Here is a 23974-nt window from a genome sequence, read left to right on the forward strand (position 1 = left end):
TTGAATCTAAGGCCCCTTTGCATCTCTCCAGCAGGGTGAAGGAGTCGCAGAGAACTGGAGCTAGCTGAAATTTTTCCGTTGAGAATATTGTATTTGAAAAAGAAAGCATGAATAATATTCGTCAACAAAATGGGTTTTCCCTATCCTTTTCCAGGGTTTTTCTACAAAATCCCCCATTTTTTTTCAGTTTTTCTTCCCCCCCCCCCCACTTTTTCTGCAGTAATAAAAAGTGGGTGGCGGAAATGAGCCTCGGGAGAAGGAGGAGTTGTAACGGGGGGGGGGGAGAAAAACAGAAAAAAACTGAAATTTTCATAACCACCAATTTTCGATGGAAAAATATCAAAGAACCTGGTAACAAATTTGAAATGTCAGTACTTTTTGTGAACTCGTTTTCCTGCTTTCCAACCAGCTGCAACTTGAACATTTTGTCTCTTACAAACATTCCCACCCTCCTCTTAGTATTTATTATTTGTACTGCAGTAATCCCAGTCACGGAGCAGGGCCATCTGTACAAGCAGAACAAATGCAATGAGACACCCAGAAGATTTAAGAGAAAGGTGTGTCTCTTTATTTCCTGGGTCCAGGGAACAGCACCTGGTGGCTAAATTAACTAATTCTGTTGAAGTCACTCCCTCTAGTGAAATAATACATTCCCAGTTGCCTCAGGGTGATATGTATCTCTGCTCATTGGGAACGGGCTAAAGGTGGGCGAATGAAGGGACCGATCCAAGAGGCATGGAATATTTTCTGGTGCAGTTTGCAGAAATCCATTCACCCCTAGCTGCGCTGACTCCAGGTAGCAGGCGACTCTGTTGATCCCACTTCTGCCACCAAGCCAATCAGATGAACCAACATGAGGATTTTCAAAGAGTGAATTTCCTAGGGACTCTTGGAAAGCATGTGATTGGTTTTGGGTAGTCAGGGGCATGGCTGAAGGTCATCTTGGTCAGTACACAGCTGAGCAATGAGACTTCACCCCAAACCTCTTCCCAAGGATGGTGGATAGGGCCAAAACAGAATCTTTTATTGGGGTCAGGGTCAAGTATTGAATCAAAATCTTCAGCTGCCAGCCTAATGTCTTAAGTATGTGCCTGTTCCGCCCCACTTGACCTTACAGCATTGGGCTGGGACTCAGGAGATCTGGGTTCAATTCCCAGCTCTGCCACGGATGCCCTGTGTGATCTTGGAGAAGTCATTGCATTTCTGTGGGCCTCAGTTTCCCTATCTGTAAAATACAGGATAACATGAGGATTCCTTCATACTCACTGCTTTTTGTGACATTTTATGAACTTCTACTCACTTTCTTACAGCTGGGCTCACAATTAGGATACATGTGTAGGCCCAGTTATTACAACCAACCTCACTCTCCACCCAGAACAGACTCCAGGAGACCTAACTCCAAGCCCCACACTGCTGTGATCCATTAGACCCCCCCCTCTTCTCCCAGAGCTGGGTCTAGAACCCAGAGATCTGGTGCCCCATCCCTCACCCTAGCGTACTCGATCCATCCTCCCATTCCAAGCTCTAGGGATAGAACCCAGGAGTCCTTACTTACAGCCCCCTCTGCTCTACCCACTAAGCCCCACTCCCAGAGCCCAGGATGTAACCTAGGTGCCCTGACTCCTCTGGCGCTAACCTAGTAGACGTCACTGCTCTCCTAGTCCCAGGGCTCGGTTACAGACGTAACTGTCCTGCTCTGTCCAGCTTGGGGGAGACCTCAGCTGGAGTATGGTGTTGGGGGACCGGAAGCTGAAGAATGGGACCGAAGGAGCAGACCCACGAGATCCTGCGAGGCCATGACTGTGTTGGAAGGTGGAAAGGTTTCTCCGTGTCCCAGAATGTGGTAACAGGCCTATTTACCTATTTCACCTTGTCTGTCACTATTCTTCTGGCAACAGTGCAGGTCCAGACACGACAATAATTCTGTCTGAGAGAGCAGGCGTGGGAGGTCATCTTCTGTTGGTGTCCAATAAAGGATGTGGCCTCCCCCACCTCGTCTGTCTAATAGCCTGTGCCCAGCACGGCTACACCACCACGGTGTACAATAATCCTGTGTGGAATTGTGGAAATAAAGGCAACATTTGATGAAGCCTAAAGTGGGTAGACTTGTGACTCTGTTCCCGGGCTCACGCTCCCAACAATGTCCAGTTCTGGCCGTCACCCTCCGGGAAAGAGGTGGGAGAGAGTCCAGAGGGGAGTAACGAAAATGATCACAGGTGGCGAAAACCTGACTGAGTGGGAACGGTTAAAGGGTGACGTCTCGAGGGCCCTTCTAGCCCGACATGTCTATGATTCTATGAAGAATGATTCGAGGTCTGGAAGACGGAGGCACTCAGTCTGTGTGGTTGACCCAAGAGAAGGTTAAGCGGTGGCTTGATCATGGTCTACAGTTCCCTACGGGGGAGAGGCTCTCTGGTCGTACAGGGGGAGAGCATCACTGCTAGCTGAGGGCTCCTTCATCTAGCGGACGAAGGCACAATGAGTCCCCAGCGGCTGGAAGGAGAAGCGAGCGGTGGCCACTGGGAGCCCCCCGGGAACCTTCTACTGCTGCAGTGCGAGGGGGGCTCCTCTGTTCACTGACACGAGCAGAGCCCTATGCCTCAGCAGCTGCAAGGCACAGGGTTCAAAGCCTCCCTCCACCATGTCCTGCATGGCGCCCCCCATGGGACGCTCCGTTGGGGGGAAGGGTAGAGCCCTGTGCTGGGGCGAGCAAAGTTAAAACTCCTGCTCCCCACGTGCGTGCGCGCTCTTAACAAGTCAGCACTGGTGCTATCTCCGTCTGGGAAAGATGCCAGCAACCGTCCAGCGCCTGGGCTCGGGAGATGGGGAGGGGTTTTCCATGGATGTGGGACCGGTTGCCTAACGAGAGGCTGGACTTGAATGAGAGCCAGATGCAAGGCGACATTAACTGACTGCCCAGGTGCAGGGCCGGACAGAGAGAAAAGAGAACGAAGGGGCGGGCTGTCATCCTGTGGAGGTAGGTGTCCCCCCTGCCCCTCAGTTTGGGGGTTGGAGAGACTCTTAGAGCAAGAAGATGCAATAATTAGGGGGTTCAAGCATGGGAGGCTGGGAGCCAGGACTCCTGGGTTCTATCCCCAGCTCGGGGAGTGGGGTCTAGGGGATTAAAGCAGCAGGACTGGGAGCCAGGACTCCCTAGTGTCTATTCCTAGCTCAGGGACAGGGGAGGGACCGGGGGGTTGGAGCACAGGACTTGGAGGATGCTGGAGAGATGCGTCCTAATCTCAGCTCAACCCAAGCCCTCGGTGCCCTGTTATTGTGCCCACCAGTCCAATGCAGTGCACGGCCCCTTTGAGGCTCATTTAATCCACCTTTTTAAAGAGCCTGGAGATTTTAAATCCACTTTTTTTAATCCACCTTTTTAAAGAGCCTGGAAAAATAGAGAAAAAGCTAGGGAAAGGGCTGCTGATCTCCTCACTTCCTGTGCACAGCTCCAAATACTTGACTTAATGACCATGGAGTTGTAGAAATGTAGGACCTAGAGAGATCGTCTAGCCCGGGTCCCCTGCACTGAGGCAGGACTAAGCATTACCTAGCCCATCCCTGACGTGTGTTTGTCTAAAATCTCCAGCGACAGAGATTCCACAACCTCCCTAGGCAATTTATCCAAGGCAGAAAGTTTCTCCTAATGTCTAACCTAAACTGCCCTTTCTGCAATTTGAGCCCATTGCTTCTTGTCCTAGCCTCACAGGTTAAGGAGAACAATTTATCACCTTCCTCTTTACAACAACCTTTACATACTCGAAGACTGTTCTCATGTCCCCCCTCGGTCTTCTCTTCTCCAGACTAAACAAACCCAGTGTTTTCAATCTTCCCTCTTCGGTCATGTTTTCTAGCCCTTTCATCCTTTTTGTCGCTCTTCTCTGGACTTTCTCCAATTTGTCCACATCTTTCCTGAAAGGTGGCACCCAGAACTGGACACAATCCTCCAGCTCAGGCCTTATCAATGCGGAGTAGTGCGGAAGAATTACTTCTCGTGTCTTGCTTACAACGCTCCTGCTAATGCATCCCAGAAGGATGTTCTCTCTTTTTGCAACAGCGTTGGCTCATATTTGGCTTGTGGTCCACTCTGACCCCCAGATCCCTTTCCGCAGCACTCCTTCCTCGGCAGTCATTTCCCGTTTTCCCAAGTGGAGTACTTTGCATTTGTCCTCATTGAATTTCAGACCATTTCTCCAGTTTGTCCAGTTCATTCTGAATTTTAATCCCGTCCTCCAAAGCAGTTGCAACCCCTCCCAGCTTGGTATCATCCGCAAACTTTACACGTGTGCTCTCTGTGCCACTGATCATTGATGAAGATATTGAACAGAACCAGAACCAGAACAGATCCCTGCGGGACTCCACTCAATATGCCCTTCCAGCTTGACTGTGAACCACTGATTATCTATCTATCTATCTATCTATCTATCTATCTATCTATCCCCAGACACCCCCTCTATTTATCTATCTATCTATCTCCATACACCCACTCTATCTATCTATCTATCTATCCTACACTTGAGCGGGTCTGGCTATCTCCAGCAGAGGGCAATGTTGCACAAGCAGATATTCCCCAGGAAGGCCAAGACATGGGCCCTTGGCTGAGGTCTCTGGGGCTGATGGGACCCTAAAGGCGGCATCTGCCTTTGCTTTGCAGGTGGAAGGAAGCCGGCCAAGATGGCTGGGAAAGATTCTGAGCTGGAGAAAGGCCTCCATGCCATCGTGAACACCTTCTACAAATACACCAAGGGCCCGCCTGGAGCCAAGGTGCTGGACCATGCGGCTTTCCAGAAATTGCTCAGCAACGAGCTGAGCCATCAGCTCAAGGTGAGACCCGGGTACTCGCACCCCAAGGCGCCGGCAATTGCCAGTTGCTCACTGCTGGCAAAGGGGGCTCTGGCGGTGCCCCTCAATCGCGACCCTCAGCCCCCTGCTGCCCCAGCTCTGCCGGGGCCTCTCAAACCCGACCTGTAGCCCCCTGCGGCTAGCCCAGCCCTGGGCTCCCCCTTTCCTGCCACCAGCTCCGATGATGCCCCTTAATTCTTAATTCACCCCTCCTTTATCCACTTCTGCCTCTAGCTTGTAGCTCAGCGACACACAGACACACACACATCCCCGCGTAGCAGGTGTGATTCCCTCCAGCCGGGGGCATCCCTCGTCCGCCGCCCCACCAGTCGCAGCCTTCACTGGCCAGCTGCTTCCCCCACTGAGGCTTTGCCTTGTCTCCCTGGTGTTTCAGGAAGCCCAGAGCACAGAGGCAGGGAAGGACCTGTTGAAGAAGATGGATACAGACAACAACCAGCTCATCTCCTTCGAGGAATACTGGGAGCTGGTCACCTTAATCTGCCAAGCCATCGAGCGTTACAATTACAGCAAATAGAGACTGTTGAGCAGAAGCCAGTGGGGAAACTGAGGCAGGCTCCTAACTAGGCAACTCCCCCAAATCCTTCACCTACAGAAGTTAAAGCAAACCTGTCCCCCTCCCCCTCCTCTAAACCCAGTTGCCCTAAAACTCACCAGCTCGCTCGGAGACTGGAATCTGTCTGCCCACCCCTCCTCCCACTGCTGGGATCCCCATTCCGGCCTGCACCCCCCACAGCTCCCACCGCCAGGATCTCCACCCCGCCCTGTGCTCCCCACATCTCCCCCTCTCCCACCACCGATATCCCCACCCCGCCCTGTGCTCCCCACATCTCCCGCCTCTCCCACTGCCGGGATCCCCACCCTGCCCTGTGCTCCCCACATCTCCCGCCTCTCCCACTGCCGGGATCCCCACCCCGCCCTGTGCTCCCCACATCTCCCCCCTCTCCCACTGCCGGGATCACCCCGCCCTGTGCTCCCCACATCTCCCGCCTCTCCCACTGCCGGGATCCCCACCCCGCCCTGTGCTCCCCACATCTCCCGCCTCTCCCACTGCCGGGATCCCCACCCTGCCCTGGGCTCCCCACATCTCCCCCCTCTCCCACTGCCGGGATCACCCCGCCCTGTGCTCCCCACATCTCCCGCCTCTCCCACTGCCCGGATCCCCACCCCGCCCTGTGCTCCCCACATCTCTCGCCTCTCCCACTGCCCAGATCCCCACCCCGCCCTGTGCTCCCCACATCTCCCGCCTCTCCCACTGCCCAGATCCCCACCCCGCCCTGTGCTCCCCACATCTCCCGCCTCTCCCACTGCCGGGATCCCCACCCTGCCCTGGGCTCCCCACATCTCCCCCCTCTCCCACTGCCGGGATCACCCCGCCCTGTGCTCCCCACATCTCCCGCCTCTCCCACTGCCCGGATCCCCACCCCACCCTGTGCTCCCCACATCTCCTGCCTCTCCCACTGCCGGGATCCCCACCCCGCCCTGGGCTCCCCACATCTCCCCCCTCTCCCACTGCCCGGATCCCCACCCCGCCCTGTGCTCCCCACATCTCCCGCCTCTCCCACTGCCCAGATCCCCACCCCGCCCTGTGCTCCCCACATCTCCCGCCTCTCCCACTGCCGGGATCCCCACCCCGCCCTGTGCTCCCCACATCTCCCGCCTCTCCCACTGCCCAGATCCCCACCCCGCCCTGTGCTCCCCACATCTCCCGCCTCTCCCACTGCCCGGATCCCCACCCCGCCCTGTGCTCCCCACATCTCCCGCCTCTCCCACTGCCCGGATCCCCACCCCGCCCTGTGCTCCCCACATCTCCCGCCTCTCCCACTGCCCAGATCCCCACCCCGCCCTGTGCTCCCCACATCTCCCGCCTCTCCCACTGCCCAGATCCCCACCCCGCCCTGTGCTCCCCACATCTCCCGCCTCTCCCACTGCCCGGATCCCCACCCCGCCCTGTGCTCCCCACATCTCCCGCCTCTCCCACTGCCCAGATCCCCACCCCGCCCTGTGCTCCCCACATCTGCCCCCTTTCCTGCTCCTGGGATCCCTCCTGGCCTGCACTCCCCACACCATCTGCCTTGCCCGCTGTAACTTGGTCATGTTGCTTGAATAAAGAACCCAATTTGTCTCTTTTCATACCACAGTCGCATGGGGCTCGGTATTGCGCTGAGTCGGCAGAAGGCAGTGGGCGTGCTGGAGGGAATCAGACCTGCCGTGTGGGGTGAGGGGGGTGCCCCCCACTGGAGGGAATCAGACCTGCTTTCTGTGTGTGTGTGGTGCCCCCTACTGGAGGAACTCAGAGTTGGGGGGGGTGTGAGCGACAATCTAGCCCAGGGGTGGGCAAACTGTTTGGCCCGAGGGCCACATCTGTGAATAGAAATTGTAATGGGGGGCCATGAATGCTCATGAATTGGGGTTGGAGTGCGGGGCAGGGGGGGAGGGCTCTCGTTGGGGGTGCGGGCTCCTCGGTGGGGCCAGAAATGAGGAGTTCAGGGTGCGGCAGGGGGCTCCAGGCGGGGATGCAGGCTCTGGGGTGGGGCTGGGGATGAGGTGTTTGGGGTGCAGGAGGGTGCTCCAGGCTGGGATTGAGGGGTTCGGAGGGCAGGAGGGGGATCAGGGCTGGGGCAGGGGGTTGGGGGGGTGGGGAGAGACTCAAGGATGCAGGCTCCCAGCGGCACTTACCTCAAGCGGTTCCTGGAAGCAGCAGCCTGTCCCTTCTCCGGCTCCGACACTCAGGCACCCCCCATGCAGCTCCCATTGGCGTGCTGGAGGGGGCCATGGGGGGGGGCACGGGTGCACATAGTAGCAGGAGCGGCGCCCTCCTGTGGCTTCTGGGAGTCGTGTGATGTGGCCCTGACCCTGCACCCCAGCCCGTAGTTTGCCCATCCCTGCTTTATGGGGGGTTTTTTCCAGCTCAATTGACACAGATATTACCTAGCATTGGTCCCTGGGGGACCCCACTAGAAACGACCCCATTAGACGACAATTCCCAGCAAAAATTCCTTTGGGGCATCTATCAGCAAGCCAGTTTTTAAGGCAGTGGATGTGGGCTGCCTTGGTTTTTGCCTAGGGCTAATTCTCGAGGCAGGCTGGCGTGCAGGGCTAAGTCAAATGCCTTCCATATGGGATGTCAGCTTTCCTTTGAGTGTACGATGTTGACAGAGTAATCCTTATTTACCTAACTGGGGAGCTCATAAAAAACCAATACTGAGTTTGTCTGACACGACCTGTTTGCCAAGAAACCAGGCTGATGGGAAACTAACACAAGGTGCCCGGGTCTCTTTGTTCATTTCGCCTTAGGCCATGTGGGGATGTCTTGCTCCGTGTTGCAACATATGACAGATTCCAGGCCAAATTCCCTGCTGGTGGCGAACGACCCTTGATTCAACGGCGTTCCAGCCACTTGCCCGAAGGCTTCACTTGGCCCTGACTTCCTAGGAAGTTCCCACTTCTGTATCTCAGATACAGGTCAAGAGTGCACAGAGGCAGCCCTCCCTGGGCTAGATCCCCAGCCGGTGTCAATCGGACCTCGCTCCGTTGGGGCCCATGGAGCCAGAGCCCCAAATGGTGCAAGTCAGCGCTGGATTCAACTGGGCTCCACCCGTCTGGCACCTTTGCCTTCCAGCCCAGCTCATCTTCAGCGTTCACTGCCAAGAGACGGCGGGAGACCCGTTTCCCCCGGGAACCTCGCAACTCACTCAGAGGGCCGAGTCAGCGGTCTGCAACGGCTCATCCGTAAGGCTACGATTTCGTCAGGGATATTTTTAGGAAAAGTCAGGGACAGGTCACGAGCCATAAACAAAAATTCATGGAAGCTGTGAGCTGTCCCTGACTTTTACTAAAAACATTCCTGACAAAATGGGGAGGGAGGAGGGGCCAGCACCCTGCCCCGTTGCGTGCAACAGCTGGGAGCTGTGGCCCCCGCCCTCCCTGTCCAGTGGCTGGGAGCTGGGGAGGGGCCACCAGTGGAGGTGGGAGGGGTCCCCCACCTCCCACAGCAACTGGGAACTGCGGGGTCCCCCTCCTCCTGCAGGGGCTGGGAGTTGGAGGGTCCCCCACCTCCCATGGTAAGTAGGAGCTGGGGGCGGGGGTCGCCATCCGCAGCAGCTAAGCAGCTGCCAGGGTCCTCCTGCTGCCCGCGGGACTGGGAGGGTCCCCCACTTCCTGCAGGGGCTGGGCAGCTTGGGGGGCCCCCATGTCATGGAGGTCTCTGGAAGTCACGGATTCGTAGCCTTACTCAGCTGACATGCTCAGCTGGTCCGAGGCCAGAGAAATCAATTTCTCCCCCAGGGAAGGAGAGAAGATGCATAATCCTATATGTTTCAGAGTAACAGCCGTGTTACTCTGTATTCGCAAAAAGAAGAGGCCTTGTGGCACCTTAGAGACTAACCAATTTATTTGAGCTCGCGAAAGCTCATGCTCAAATAAATTGGTTAGTCTCTAAGGTGCCACAAGTCCTCCTTTTCTTTTTTTGATAATCCTATATGGGATTTGAACCTATAAAATCAGGAATCCAGAGTCTGATGTGTACATCCAGAATGACCCCTCCAGAGTCAATGGAATCAGGGCTGGAGTCTGACCTCAGCGACCCCAGTGTAAACCCAGAGCGACTCCACTTCAGCCAGCAGCGTGTACTTTCGAAGTATGCTAGCGTAAAGCGAAGGAAGTCCAGCAGTTTCACTAGATTTACAATTTGTAAACCCAGAGTAAGAGAGGTTGACTCAGTTGAATTACTCCAGGTTCCCACCAGCGTAACGGAGTAATAAACTGATGGATTTAGTTCACTGCATTATTGGGATGTAATTGAAGAATAACTCCAGAAAGGCCAGCAGCGTTACTCCAGGTTTACACTGGGGTATAATTGAGGAGCCAGTCCAGGAACCACATCGGATTCATGTTGGTGTGACTGCAAAATAACTCTGCTGACTGCGCCGGTGTTCTACTGGTACAAATCCAGAGTAACTCCAGTTAGTCCAGTGGAATTATTCCAGGTATGCTCACGTATCTGAGGAGTAAATCCATGAACTTCAATGGATTTACCTTGGTGTAAAGGGAGTAACTCCACTGCCTTCGCCTCTAGGTTGCGGGTTCGAATCCCATGGCTGTTGGGTTGGCTAAAACAAGGTGGTGGGATCTTGGCTTGTTCTAGGGAAGGGGCCCTGAAGCCATCATCACTGATCCTGCTGTTAACTAGCCCCCTGTCATTGGTGGATAAGCCAAGACTACCCGGGCCTCAGGAACTGAATAGAGAAGAATCCGTCCAGTTGTAGGACTCGGGTACATCAGCAGAGGGTAACGTGGGGCAATTTGGCCATGGCACCAAGATGGCTCCAATCAGGCCCCAGGGTCGGGGGACTGGCTGGCCCAGGGCGATGGGGCCTCTCCCCTCTAAGGGCGTCAGAGCTCCAGGTCCCACATGGAGAGGGGCTCGCTGGACTGGGTGCTCAGGAAGGGAACTATCTCCTCCACGAAGGAGTCCTGGAAGGTGTGCAGATGGCTCAAGCTGGAGCTGTTGTAGAAGGACAACTGGCCGCCCTCGAAGTCCAGATACACCCCCACCTTCTCCAGCCTCCCGCAGACGGACAGGGCGAGGCAGGGGTCCGTGAGAGCCCGGTACTGCCCCCCTCGCCGCTCGATGGCCCACACCCCTTCCCTGGCCCGGAAGCGGATGCGCCTCTTGCGTTTCACGGACCTCCGGGCGGCACCCACCACCCAGTCGGGGCTGTCACCCACCCGCACCTCCCAGTAGAGCCGGCCGCCCGCGCAGCCCTCCCGCCCCACCACACAGGGGCTGGCCGTGAAGCGCTGGGGCTTACGGCGCCAGAACCGCCGGCCCGGGCTGAACTTGACCCCGGTGGCTTCCTCGATGAGGACCAGGCTGGGGTGGGCCGAGTGGCAGTCCAGGGTGATGCAGGCTGGCACTGCAGGAGGAGAGAGGGAAAGGAAGGGGTTAATGGCTGGGCTGGGTTCTCTGGGAGGGGAGGGGGATTCCCCATCAATTAAAGAGATATATTCTCCCCCAAGTCAGTGCTGGCCCTATGGGAGCACGAGGGGGCACTGTGTTGCAGGGAGCATAGTAGGGGGTTCGGTAGGGGGTGCTCTCCCCTCACAGCCAATGCTGACCCCAAAACCCCACTGCAGGGCTAGGGGGCGCTGTGCTGCAGGGAGCAGAGTGTGGGACCAGTAGGGGGTGCTCTCCCCTCACAGCCAATGCTGACCCCAAAACCCCACAGCAGGGCTAGGGGGCGCTGTGCTGCAGGGAGCAGGGTGTGGGATGCTTTTTCCAACACTGGGGGCATGCAAATCAATACCATGGGAACGGCACCACCCCGTCGCCTTCCTCTTCCTTAGCCTCTTCTTCCTCAGCCCCCAGCACCCCCTCCTGATCTCCCGCCCCGCTCCCCACAGCCCAGAGGCCGAGTATGGTCACCTCACCTGGGTGGACTATCCCCAGTAGCTCCTTCCAGGCATAGAACTGCAGGGGTCCCTTAAACTCCCCGAGGTTCAGGTCCACAGGAACCACCCCATCGTCTTCCTCTTCCTTAGCCTCTTCTTCCTCGGCCCCCTCCTCGTCTTCCTCCTCTTCCACCTCAGGTTCCTCATCTTCCTCATCCTCTTCCTCTTCCTCCTCTTTCTCACATTCGTCCGTGTCGTCATCACTGGTTCTCAATTCCTCTTCCGCCTCCACCTCGTCCGGCTTCTCCGCCTCCTTCCCCTGGGCTCCCTGCCCCTCCCGGACCCTGTGGAAAAGCTTGAGGCTTGACGTGAGTGGCCCTACCGTGGTTTTCGAGGATAACGGCCTACCACCGCCGGCCAGTGGGGTTATGAAGGGAACAGCCTGCCCACCACCGCCAGCCAATGGGGTCGCAAGGATAACGGCCTACCTACACTGTCAACCAATGGCATCAGGAGGGTAGTGGCCTATGTACCGCGGCCAGCTAACGGAGTTACTGCTTTAGCTCAGGGGTAATGTCTGGCGTGTGTGTGGTCAGCTGGCCTGCAGAAGACAAAAGCCTACTACAGCTACTAGTTTATGGTGGTACTCCCATATGTCGAGCGGTAGAGTTCAGAGTTCGCTGGGTGCTCATGAGAGGATAATAACCTACTATGGCTGCCAGGTAAGGGTGGTACTCCTGGAGCTCAAGTGGTAGAGTTCAGCGTGTGCTGGTCCATGGGAGAGAACAGCTTATCCCTGCGACCAGCTAGATGGAGTAGCTCCTGTCGCTCACACGGTAGCGGCCCCTCCTCCTATGTCTGGTGGACCCTGGATTGAACCCTGCAGGTGACCTATGAACTCAAACTTTCTCATGGAAATTTTGAGCGTGGGGACAAACCCAAAGATACTCACCTCTCCATCAGCTCCTTGGCATCCTGGAGGAGAGGAGAAAAGGGATGGGAATGAGTCAACACCCGAAGGAGCTACCTCCGCCTCCCCCCACCTCTGTCTATGGGAGAAACTCTGCTCTGCAGCCCCATAACTGCTGCCTCACCCCAGTCAACAGGACCCTTGTTTCCTCCCTCGACCAAGTTTTGGTCCCCAACTCTGTTCCCTTTCAGTCCTATCAACCCCCATTGACCCATCTCTGCTGGCACCCATACCCCAGCTCTTCTCCCCTGCCCCTTGCAAAGACCTATCCCGCCCCCCCAGGCGGGCTCTGCCCCAGTTCTGCCCCCCTCCAGCCTTCCCTGTCCCCTCCCAACCCTCCCCCAGCCAAGGTCTGGCCCTTTCCCCTCACCTTGAGGAAGCCAATGTTGTCCTTGCGCTCCAGCCCCATGCGTACCCTGGAGAGGGTCTCGGTCCAGGAGGCCACTTTCCCATTCAGCTCCTGGAGCTTCTCTTCCATCTGCACCAGGTTCTTCTTCCTCTGTCGCTCCAGCATCTCCTTCAGGCCCAGCTCCCGCAGACTCAGCAGCTGGCGCATCTTCTCAAACTCCCCCGAGATGTGGTCCCACAGGGACTCGGAGCAGCTCTAGGCGATGGAAAGGTGTGGGGGGACAGGATGGAGACCTCAGTGGATGCCTGATCCATCAGGCACCAGACCTACTTCTGCACCAGGGATGGGCAAACTTTTTGGCCTGAGAGCCACATCTGGGTGGGGAAATTGTATGCAGGGCCATGAATGTAGGGCTGGGGCAGGGGGTGGGGGTGTGGGAGGAAGTGCAGGGTGTGGGAGGGGGTGCAGGGTGCAGGAGGGGGTTCAGGGCATGGGGTTGGGGAGGAGGAGGGGTGCAGGGTTCAGCAGGGGACTCAGGGCAAGGTGTTGGGGGCTCAGGTCAGGGGCTGGGATGCAGGAGAGGGTGCAGGGTGCCGGAGGGTATCAGGGCATGGGGTTGGGGAGGAGGAGGGGTGCAGGGTGCAGCAGGGGACTCAGGGCAGGGGGTTGGGGGCTCAGGGCATGGGATTGGGTGCAGGAGGGGTTTGGGGTGTGGCAGGGGGCTCATGGCAGGGGTTTGGGGTACAGGAGGCGTGTGGCAGGAGGTTAGGGAGCTCAGGGCAGGGGGTTAGGGTTCGCGGTGCAGGATGCAGGAGGGGTGCAGGGTGCGGGCACCTCAAGCGGCTCCGGGCTGGCAACAGCGTGCATTGGGGCTAAGGCAGGCTCCCTGCCTGCCCTGGCCCCGCGCAGCTCCCAGAAGTGGCCAGCATGTCCAGCAGTGGCTCCTGGGGGTGGGGTGGGGTGGGGTGGGGCGGGGCGGGGCAGACAGCTCTGCCGTGCGCTGCCCTCGCTTGCGGGTACCACCCCCGGAGCTCCCATTGGCCACGGTTTCCCATTCCCAGCCAATGGAGGCTCCGGGGGGCGGTGCCTGCAGGTGAGGGCAGCGTACGGAGCCCTCTGCTCTGCCCTTCCCACAGGGGCCGCAGGGACGCGGTGCCAGCCAATTCCTGGAGCAGCGCAGGGCCAGGGTGGGCAGGGAGCCTGACTTAGCCCCATTGCACCATGGGGCTGGCAATCCCACGAGCCAGATTGAAAGCCCTGATGGGCTTGATACGGCCGGCAGGCCGTAGTTTGCCCTCCCCTGTTCTACACCAAGGCCCATTGCAGGCTGAGGATAGAACCCAGGAGTCCTGGATCCCAGGCACCCCTCCCTGCTCTGACCACGAGACCCCACTCCCCTGCCAGAGCTGGGGAGAGAACCCAGCAGCCCTGCCCTCCCTGGGTCAAGCCCTTGTGCCCATCTAGCCCGGTATCCAGCCTCGTACCTGCAGCTCTGTTATGTTCTCCTGCTGGTGGCACTGGCTCTGCACCAGCCTCTTGAGACCTTCCTGCAGGGGCTGCAGAGACGCCTTGAGCTGTTCCTGGGCAGCAGAGATCCGGGGTCACCGGCTGGAGCCGGTGGGGACCGGCTGCCACCCCATCGAGATTCCCCGCCCAGCAATGGGATTTCAGTCCCAGATCCCTCCCGGGAATTTCAGCCCTGCCCAGACCTTCCCATTGGCTGCCCTTCCCCAAAATCCCTGCCTCCCAGGAACGGGCAGCCAATCAGAGCTGCGGCAGGTGGCAGGCAGAATGTGCTACCTTCCCCCACCCGGGAGGGGTTTTCAGGTAGGGGAGGCAGGAGCAGAAAGAGCCAGACAGTTCCAGCCACAGGTTAGTCCGCTCCCCCCACCACGCTGGGAGCAATGGGTCAGACTGCTCTCACCCCCCTCACAATAGGTCAGTCCACTCCCACCCTCTCCTGTTAACAATAGATCAGTCCACTTCCTACTATGAGCAAGAGGTCAGTCCTCTCTCCCCTCTTCCCCTGTGAGCAATGGGTCAGTCCACTCCCCTCTTATCCGTGAGTAGTGGGTCAGTCCACTCCCCCCTGAGAGCAATGAGTCAGTCTGCTTCCCCCCTCCCCCTGTGAACAATGGGCCAGTCCACTCCCCCCCCCCCGCAGAGTAATGGGCCTGTTCACTCCCCCCTCCCCCTTGATGAGCCACCCCCTGTCCCCGTGTCCCCCCCCCCGATGAACAATGAGTCAGTCCACTCCCCCCCCACAGAGTAATGGGCCTGTTCACTCCCCCCTCCCCCTTGATGAGCCACCCCCTGTCCCCGTGTCCCCCCCCCCATGAACAATGAGTCAGTCCACTCCCCCCCCACAGAGTAATGGGCCTGTTCACTCCCCCCTCCCCCTTGATGAGCCACCCCCTGCCCCCCCCATGAACAATGCGTCAATCCACACACACACACACCCCCCCCCTAACACAAGCCCTGGGAGGGGGAGGGACGAAGTGCAGGGTGGGGGCAGGACTGACACGTGGCTGATCGTGATCAGCACTGATGTGGGTCTCGACTTGTCTCTGGGGTGGGGGGCCCAGAAAGCTCTGATGTGGGGATGGGGGCACTGGGTTCACATGGGGCTTGAAGTGGCAGAATTAAAGGCTGGGCTGGGAAGCAGCCGGAGGCCAGCTGGGGTGGGCAGAATTGAACCCACGAGACCCTGCCTAGGGAACCCAGGAGTCCTGGTTCCGCCCTCCCTCCCCCCAACCTCTGAACCCCACTCTTCTCCCAGAGAACCCAGGCATCCGGGCCCTCACCTGATATTTCTGGACGGCGTTTTTGATGGGCAGGAAGTCGTGGCCGCGGTGCTGGGGCAGGTCCCGGCAGATCACGCACACGGGCCCCTCGTCCTGGCTGCAGAAGAGTTTGAGCGGCTCCTCGTGCTCTGCGCAGAAATACCAGCTCCCGCCTCCGCCCGCCTGGGCCCCCTCGTCCAGTTTGAGCAGCCGGGCTTTCTCCGCCAGGCTGCACAGGGCCCGGTTGAGGGCCACCCGGCGCAGGGCGAAGGGGTGCCGGCACTCGGGGCACAGCCCCCGGCGCTGCCCCTTGGGGACGCAGGGCTCCAGGCAGGCAGCGCAGAAGCTGTGTCCGCACTCCAGCATGCGGGGGTCCCGGAACAGGGACAGGCAGATGGGGCAGAGCAGGTCCTCCGTGAAACTGGAGATTTCCCTAATTGAGGCCATCACGGGATGGGGACGTCCCTTCTCCCCGGGGCCGGGACGCCGCTGGGCCGGGGCGTCCCTTCTCCCCGGGGCCGGGACGCCGCTGGGCCGGGGCGTCCCTTCTCCCCGGGGCTGGGTCCTTGCTGGGCCGGGACGTCCCTTCTCCCCGGGGCTGGGTCCTTGCTGGGCCGGGACGTCCCTTCTCCCCGGGGCTGGGTCCTTGCTGGGCCGGGACGTCCCTTCTCCCGGGGGCTGGGTCCTTGCTGGGCCGGGGCGTCCCTTCTCCCCGGGGCTGGGTCCTTGCTGGGCCGGGACGTCCCTTCTCCCCGGGGCTGGGTCCTTGCTGGGCCGGGACGTCCCTTCTCCCCGGGGCTGGGCTGCCCTGTCTCTGCCCCCAAACCCAGAGGCACTGGAGCCGGCTGCAGTGCAATGTGGCCAGGCTGCAGCTGCAACAGGACCCGCCTCCTCTGCTGACTCAGCGATTCCTCCTGGGGCTGCAAGGTGCCTGCCTCCTGCCTTCCCCCCCACCCCCCAGCCCTGACTCAGCACCGCTTTGTTTTCACCATTCCTCCCATTAACCCTCGCCTCTCCAGGGCTGCTGGAAATGACTATGCACCTCCGTGATTGGCTCTGCCAGCTGCCCTGGCTGTGCAGACAATGTGCGGGGGGAGGGGGGGTCATGGTGAAGTCATTTTGGGGGACAGACTGAGCAAACACCTCCTCCCCCCTTCCTGAAACTGCCCCACAGCAGGCTGTGAAGCCTGGGAGCCAGGACTCATGTATTCTATCCCCAGCTCTGGGAGGGGAAGCGGGGGCTAGTGGGTGGGAGCAGGGGGGGGCTCGGAGCCAGGACTCCTGGGTTCTGTTCTGAGCTCTGGTTTATTTGATTCATACACTTTGAAAATGTCCTCGTAACCAGGTTAATATCGTCCAAAGACTCGATAAAATCAGCTACTCATGCAACACGCAATGAAATGACGGTGTCCTGCCTGCTGGGCAACCCAGGTACATTTCCATGGCTTGTCTCTCACACTGGCAGGCTAGAGAGGCTGGATCCTGGTGGCTTCACTCTCCACCAAATCTCCCCCCTCAAAATATATGGCAGCTTTTCCTCTGAATCCGAATCTCTGAGGGCTGGGATCATCTGCACAGATGCATCCCAGGTGGTCGTCAGTGCCACGTGATAGATCCATCATGGACTGTGTCTAGAAAAGAAAAATAGTTGAATATTGATACCTTGCAGAGATGCAGCCAGCTCTGGGGTGGGGCAGCTGGGTAACAGCCACACAGCGACACAACATGGGAATGGCTTGCCTCAGTCAGGGTTGCAGCCAGCTCTGGGGCAGGGCATCTGGGTAACAGCCGCACAGCAACACCACACGGGCATGGCTCGCCCAGCACTGAGATGCAGCCACCTCAGGGGTGAATCTTGGCTCCCCCACGGTGTCTCCTAAAGGTAGGACTGTGACACTGCACCCCATATTCATCATAGTGGCATGATTATGACATAATTATGATGTATTTTGTACAAGATGTGTCCTGTGAGGTCTCTATGAAAAGTTGTTATTTGCTGGATATGATTATCCTATTTGTATGCATGTATCATTTGTGTATCTGAAGTTATGAATATTGACTGTGTAGCTGTATTTCAAATGGGCTTACCCTGGGTAACACCCACAACTAGCCTTCCAGGTACAACAATGAAGACGCTAGGCAGTGCTGATGGCTCATCAACAAAGACAATGGACCACAGAAGAGCTTAGCCTTCCTATAAACGTTTCAGCCAGCCTATGAGTAATGGCTTCTATGCCCCAGCAAGGGCATGTGACCAGACCACATGACACTAAACTCCAGTTTGGTGCCTGTATTCTGCCACAAACCAGGCTGGGAATTTAGCTTGAAACAAAGGGGTTCCCGCTGTGTGGAGAGACTATATGAGGTGGGGCGTGACATCATGACTGGTCTTCACTCCCCCACAACTCAACACCTGAAAGAAGCTCTGGAAGACAAAGGACTTGGAATGGGGGAGGGGAACCGAGGCTGCCAGGCAGATGTGGCTTGTGCCTTAAGAATCTGCAAGCCTGCTTGTACCGTCAGTCAGGGTGAGATATGGCTAATTCAAATCCTATCGATCTAGTATATTAAGCTTAGCTTGTGTTTTTGTTTATTTACCAGGTAATCTGCTTTGATCTGTTTGCTGTCACTTATAATCCCTTAAAATCTCTCCTTCTGCAGTTAATACACTTGTTTTAAGGTTTTATCTTAACCAGTGTGTCTTGAAGTGAAGTGCCTGGGAAAATCTCAGCTTGGTGGACACAGGCTTGTTGTGCATATCTTTCCCACATCGAGGGGAAAGCAAACTATATTAATGAGCTTGCATTGTACAGATCCCCATGCAGTGCAAGACAGTATAATTCTGGGTTCATACACCAGCAAGGGTGCAGGGCTGGGGAGCTGGGAAATTGGCTCCTGTCTCCTGTATGTCCTTGAGTGGCTTAGGTAAAGCATTCAGGTAGCTCAGCTGTGTGCATGGCACCACCTGCTGTCATGCAGGGTGATAACAGGGCCTGGAAAGGCTGGCTGAGTCACCAGCAGACCCGCGTGAGAAGGGCCAGCCCAGTTAAATGGTTAGGGTCACAGCAGTTCCCACGGCTCCCAAACTGCAGTCCGGGGGGTGACAACCCGTCACAAGGATAAGGGTGAGAAACCAGCCTGACCTGCTTGGATGGTCCCCAGCATTTTCTGCCAGGCCTCAAAGTCCAGCGATTCCTTGAATTCCTCGAGAGCTGGGTCCACAGCAACGATATCCCCATCTTCATCTTCCTCCTCCTCCTCGCCATTAGCATCATCTTCATCTCCTTCCTCCTCCTCGCCATTAGCCACATTTTCATCTTCATCAGTCGAATCATCTTCATCGCCACTGGACCCTTCATCACTTGCACCATCCTCTTCCTCCTCCTCATCGTGGCTTGACTGATCCTCCCGGACTCTACAAAGAGAGAAATCTACTACAGCAGCCACCTGTGTGTGTGCACACAGATCTCTCTCTCTCTGCGCACGTACGGATCTCTGTGTGTATGCGCACACATACGGATCTCTGTGTGTGAGGGCGGACGTGTGTGTGACGCCATGTGCAATTGTGTGTGTGTGTGTACAGATCTCTGTGGGACTCCATGTGTGATTGTGCGTGTGTGTCACAAAGAGAGGAACACGCAGACCAAAACAGTAGCCCTAAAAAGGAAGTGGGGGGAGGGATGGGGACACACTCACCTTCTCATCAGCTCCTTGATGCCCTAGATTAGGGAGAAAGAGACAGGATTGACTCCTGGAACTACCCTCCACAGTAACACTCCATGCCCCGTTGTGGGTGAGATACCAGCCCTATGGGACAGCCCTTTCCCAGCTCCCCCTGCTCAGCCCCAATTCCCACCCCTGCCTCATCCAACCACTACTGTCTCCAGCTGCTTTCCCTCCCTACTCCTTCTTCTGCATGTTCCTCATGCCATACACCTGCCCATCACCCCTAACCTGCTTCTGCCTCGACAGCCTGTTCCCCTCCCAGAGACTCCAGGAGTCCTGACTCCCAGCCCCGCTGCTCTAACCCACTAGACCCCACTCCCCTCCCAGAGCTGGGGAGAGAACCCAGGAGTCCTGGCTCCCAGCCCCATTACACAATCTCCCATCCCACAGCTCCATCATGTAGCGCCTCCCAGCCATGTTCCCATCTCCTGGCAGATGAAATCCTGCCTCACCCTGAGGAAGGCTGTGGGATCTGAGGTGTCCAGCCCCACCCGGGCCATGGACAGGGTCTCGCTACGAAAGGTCACTTCTTCATCCAGCTCCTTCAGCCTCTCCTCCATCTCCGCCCGGTTCTCCTCCTTCAACCTCCCCACAGTCTCTTTCATGCCCTGCTCCTTCTCCTGCAGGATCTGATGGAGAACCTCAAACTCCTCGGTGATATAGCCCAAGAGGTCCTGGGCATAGCTCTGCAGAGGGTGGAGAAACCAGCAGGAGGTTCAAAACACACCACCGACGGAGCATTTGCAGGAGGCAGGATGACCGGTCCCTCAGTTTCCCCAACTGTACAGTGGGGAGAACTGCACTTCCCTACCTCACAGGGGAGCTGGGAGGGTGAGCACAGGAAAATGGAGTGAGATGGGAATTTATTTGACAAAATGTTTTTTATAGAAAAATTTGGAAAAATAGAAATTGTGTGTGAAACAGGGTTTGGACATGACAAATCTCCTAAATCAGGAAACGTTTGGCGGGGAAGGTGAGCTAAAGGGCCAGGCCATGTTAATTTAGGGACAGTCACTGACTCCTAACAATAATAATACCTAGCACTTTTCATCCTCAGATCTAGCAGCCCCTGACAAGTTTTCCTGGCTCTGCCAACATCTGGGGTCTGCTCTGTAATCCTGAGTCCTGGCTACTGGCCTGTCATTAACGAGCATTCATCAAAAACCAGACTTGTGGGAAAGGCTGATTTTTCAAAAGGGGGTTTTCCGAAGGAAGTCAGTGTCATAATCCCTGTCTGACAGGTAGGGAAACTGAGGCACGGATTGGGGCAATGAATGGCCCAAGGTCATCCCGCGGCAGAGCCAGGAATAGAACCCAGGTGTCCTGAATTCCTTGCCAGTGCTCGAGCCACGAGGGCAGAGGTGGGCAAAATTTTTGGCCCGAGGGCCACATCTGGGTGTGGAAATTGTATGGTGGGCTATGAATGCTCACGAAATTGGGGTTGGTGTGTGGGAGGGGGCGAGGGCTCTGGCTGGGGGTACAGGCTCTGGGGTGGGGCCAGAAATAAGGATTTCAGGGTGTGAGAGGGGCCTCCGGGCTGGGCCATGGGGTTGAGGTGTGGGGGGGGGGCTCCAGCTGGGGGTGCTGGCTCTGGGGTGGGGCTGGGTATCAGGAGTTTGGGGTGCAGGAGGGTGCTCTAGGCTGGGACCAAGGGGTTTGGAGGGTGGCTGGGGCACGGGACGGGCTCAGGGGTGCAGGCTCTGGGTGGCGCTTACCTCAAGCAGCTTCCGGAAGCAGCGGCGTGGCCAATGGAAATTGCGGGGGCGGCGCTTGGGGCAGGGGCAGCACGCAGAGCCCCCTGGCTTCCCCTAAACGTAGGAGCCGGAGGGGGGACAGGCCACTGCTTCCGGGAGCCACGGCATGCGTGCGTGGAGTGGACCCCGACCCCGCTCCCCGGTTGGAGCAGGGCAAGCCACAGACCCCCAGCAGGGGCTGGAGGGCCGGATTAAATCGGTTGGCGGGCCGGATGTGGCCCACGGGCCGTCGTTTGCCCACCCCTGCACTAGGGTATGTGGCATCGCTCTCCTAGGCCTATAGCCATGGTCCAGCCAGTAGGAGGTGACAGCGAGCCCACACTGTAAATGTAGGTTAAAGCCTGACCCAATCTCGGGACCATATGAGGGGGATTTTGGCAATACCTCCAGCTCTGCTATGTTCTCCTGCTGGCGGCGCTGGTCCTCAGTGACTGAATTCAGATTGTCCTTCAGGGGGACGAGAGATGCCTTCAGCTTGTCCTGTGCGGCAGAGAAACCCACCCGTCAGCGAGGGTTTTTTACCCTTTCCTCACAGGTCAGGTTTTCTCAACCTTTGATCATTTTCGTTGCTCCCCTCTGGACTCTCTCCAGTTCGTCGACGTCTTTCCTCAGGGGCAGCGCCCAGAACTGGATGCAACATGGCAGCTGAGGCCTCACCAGGGCCGAATCGAGCAGGACAACGACCTCCCGCGTCTTACATACGACACCCGTTCACACACCCCAGACGATCAGCCTCTTTTGCAGCCGCATCACCTTGGTGACTCATCTTCAGTTTGTGAGCCACTGGACCCCCCAGTCCCTTTCCAGCAGCTCGACCACCTGGCCTGTCGTTCCCGGATTTGCAGCCGTGCATTTGATTTTTTCCTTCCGAGTGTAGTACATTGCCCGCGTCTTTATTGAATTGCATCTTGATTTCAGACCCATTCTCCAGTGACACAGCGAGGAGTCCCCCCATAATGAACTGGCCCCCCAGCTGATGTAACAAGACAGGAGCTGTGCTCGGGACAGAGTCCGGGAGCGTCCCCCAGCCTAGTTTGATCTACTTAGACCCCAAATTCCCCTCCCAGAGCCGGGGATAGAATCCAGGAGTCCTCACGTCCAACCTCTATCTTCCAACCCAGTAGATCCCACTCCCAGAGAACCCAGGCTTCCTGGCTCTCAGCTCCCTCCCCCCCTCTAACCACTAGACCCTGCTCCCCACTCAGAGAACCCAGGCGTCCTGGTTCTCAGACCTCCCCCCCACTCTAACCACTAAACCCCACTCCACTCCCAGAGAACCCAGGCATCCTGGCTCCCAGCCCCCCTGCTCTAACCACGAGACCCTGCTCCCCACTCCAAGAACCCAGGCGTCCTGGTTCTCAGACCCTCTGCTCTAACCACTAAACCCCATTCCCCTCCCAGGGAACCCAGGTGTCCTGGCTCTCAGGCCTCCCGCTCTAACCACTAAACCCCACTCCCCTCCCAGAGAACCCAGCTGTCCTGGCTCTCAGGCCCCCCTACTCTAACCACTAGACCCTGCTCCCCACTCAGAGAACCCAGGCATCCTGTTCTCACACACTCACCCCCGCTCTAACCACTAGACCCTGCTCCCCACTCAGAGAACCCAGGCATCCTGGTTCTCACACACACACCCCCGCTCTAACCACTAGACCCTGCTCCCCACTCAGAGAACCCAGGCATCCTGTTCTCACACACACACCCCCGCTCTAACCACTAGACCCTGCTCCCCACTCCGAGAACCCAGGCATCCGGGCCCTCACCTGATATTTCTGGACGGCGTTTTTGATGGGCAGGAAGTCGTGGCCGCGGTGCTGGGGCAGGTCCCGGCAGATCACGCACACGGGCCCCTCGTCCTGGCTGCAGAAGAGTTTGAGCGGCTCCTCGTGCTCCAGGCAGATGGACCATCCGGACCCTTTTCCGCCCGGCTGGGCCCCCTCGTCCAGTTTGAGCAGCCGGGCTTTCTCCGCCAGGCTGCACAGGGCCCAGTTGGTGGCCACCCGGCGCAGGGCGAAGGGGTGCCGGCACTCGGGGCACAGCCCCCGGCCCTGCCCCTTGGGGACGCAGGGCTCCAGGCAGGCGGCGCAGAAGCTGTGTCCGCACTCCAGCATGCGGGGGTCCCGGAACAGGGACAGGCAGATGGGGCAGAGCAGGTCCTCGGCCAGGCTGGACGCGTCCAGAGCAGACGCCATCCCAGCCCCGCGCCCTGAAATGTCCCCCGGCCGGGCGGAGCCACGGGCCCCGGGGCTTTTGCTTTCGTTTCCCGCACACACATGTACACCGCCCTGCCAGAGGAAAGGGAGAGCCCGGCAGCTGTCACCGCCTCGCACGCTTCCGCCGGCGCTCCAAAGTTCAGCTTCTTTTGTTTGCATAAGTCAGAAACAATGTCCAGAGCTGGGGAGAGAACCCAGGAGTCCTGGCCCTCCCCGGCTCTAACCCACTAGTCCCCACTCCCCTCCCAGAGCTGGGGAGAGAACCCAGGAGTCCTGGCTCCCAGCTGTAACCACTGGACCCCACTCCCCTCCCCTCCCACAGCTGGGGAGAGAACCCAGGAGTCCTGGCTCCCAGCTGTAACCACTGGACCCCACTCCCCTCCCACAGCTGGGGAGAGAACCCAGGAGTCCTGGCTCCCAGCTGTAACCACTGGACCCCACTCCCCTCCCACAGCTGGGGAGAGAATCCAGGAGTCCTGGCTCCCAGCCCCCACCCCCCGCTCTAACCACTGGACCCCACTCCCCTCCCACAGCTGGGGAGAGAACCCAGGAGTCCTGGCTCCCAGCCCCCACACCCCCCCGCTCTAACCACTGGACCCCACTCCCAGAGCTGGGGAGAGAACCCAGGAGTCCTGGCTCCCAGCCGTAACCACTGGACCCCACTCCCCTCCCACAGCTGGGGAGAGAACCCAGGAGTCCTGGCATCCAGCCCCCACCCCCACCCCCCGCTCTAACCACTGGACCCCACTCCCCTCCCACAGCTGGGGAGAGAACCCAGGAGTCCTGGCTCCCAGCCCCCACCCCCCGCTCTAACCACTGGACCCCACTCCCCTCCCACAGCTGGGGAGAGAACCCAGGAGTCCCGGCTCCCAGCCCCCACCCCCCGCTCTAACCACTGGACCCCACTCCCCTCCCACAGCTGGGGAGAG

At 58.2% G+C, this 23974-nt stretch overlaps 3 protein-coding genes across 4 annotated transcripts; 1 reads left to right on the forward strand and 2 right to left on the reverse strand.

The window, feature by feature from the left end:
• Window positions 1-2880: 2880 nt before the first annotated feature.
• Window positions 2881-5445, forward strand: LOC140897771 (protein S100-A16-like). The gene is made up of 3 exons (XM_073310793.1): window positions 2881-2977; window positions 4655-4824; window positions 5237-5445. Exons 1-3 carry the CDS (start codon window positions 2881-2883, stop codon window positions 5375-5377), a joined length of 408 nt encoding a protein of 135 aa, XP_073166894.1. The 3' UTR covers window positions 5378-5445.
• Window positions 5446-9298: 3853 nt separating this feature from the next.
• Window positions 9299-16188, reverse strand: LOC140897770 (zinc-binding protein A33-like). 2 transcript variants are annotated; one of them, XM_073310791.1, is made up of 6 exons: window positions 15377-16188; window positions 14057-14152; window positions 12594-12827; window positions 12206-12228; window positions 11293-11597; window positions 9299-10778 (listed from the first exon to the last, which is right to left on the reverse strand). In XM_073310791.1, the coding sequence occupies exons 1-6, from the start codon at window positions 15800-15802 to the stop codon at window positions 10255-10257; spliced, it is 1608 nt and encodes a 535-aa protein (XP_073166892.1). In that variant the 5' UTR covers window positions 15803-16188; the 3' UTR covers window positions 9299-10254. The 2 variants fall into 2 exon arrangements, with proteins under 2 accessions (XP_073166892.1, XP_073166893.1); XM_073310792.1 differs by lacking the exon at window positions 14057-14152.
• A 453-nt stretch (window positions 16189-16641) lies between these two features.
• On the reverse strand, window positions 16642-23115 carry LOC140897668 (nuclear factor 7, brain-like). Its single transcript, XM_073310572.1, has 6 exons — window positions 22596-23115; window positions 21220-21315; window positions 19534-19767; window positions 19052-19074; window positions 18499-18770; window positions 16642-16986 (listed from the first exon to the last, which is right to left on the reverse strand). The coding sequence occupies exons 1-6, from the start codon at window positions 23022-23024 to the stop codon at window positions 16952-16954; spliced, it is 1089 nt and encodes a 362-aa protein (XP_073166673.1). The 5' UTR covers window positions 23025-23115; the 3' UTR covers window positions 16642-16951.
• Window positions 23116-23974: the final 859 nt, after the last annotated feature.

Source organism: Lepidochelys kempii, chromosome 14 (genome assembly GCF_965140265.1).
Source record: "Lepidochelys kempii isolate rLepKem1 chromosome 14, rLepKem1.hap2, whole genome shotgun sequence".
In the NCBI taxonomy this organism is placed as follows: Eukaryota; Metazoa; Chordata; order Testudines; family Cheloniidae; genus Lepidochelys; species Lepidochelys kempii.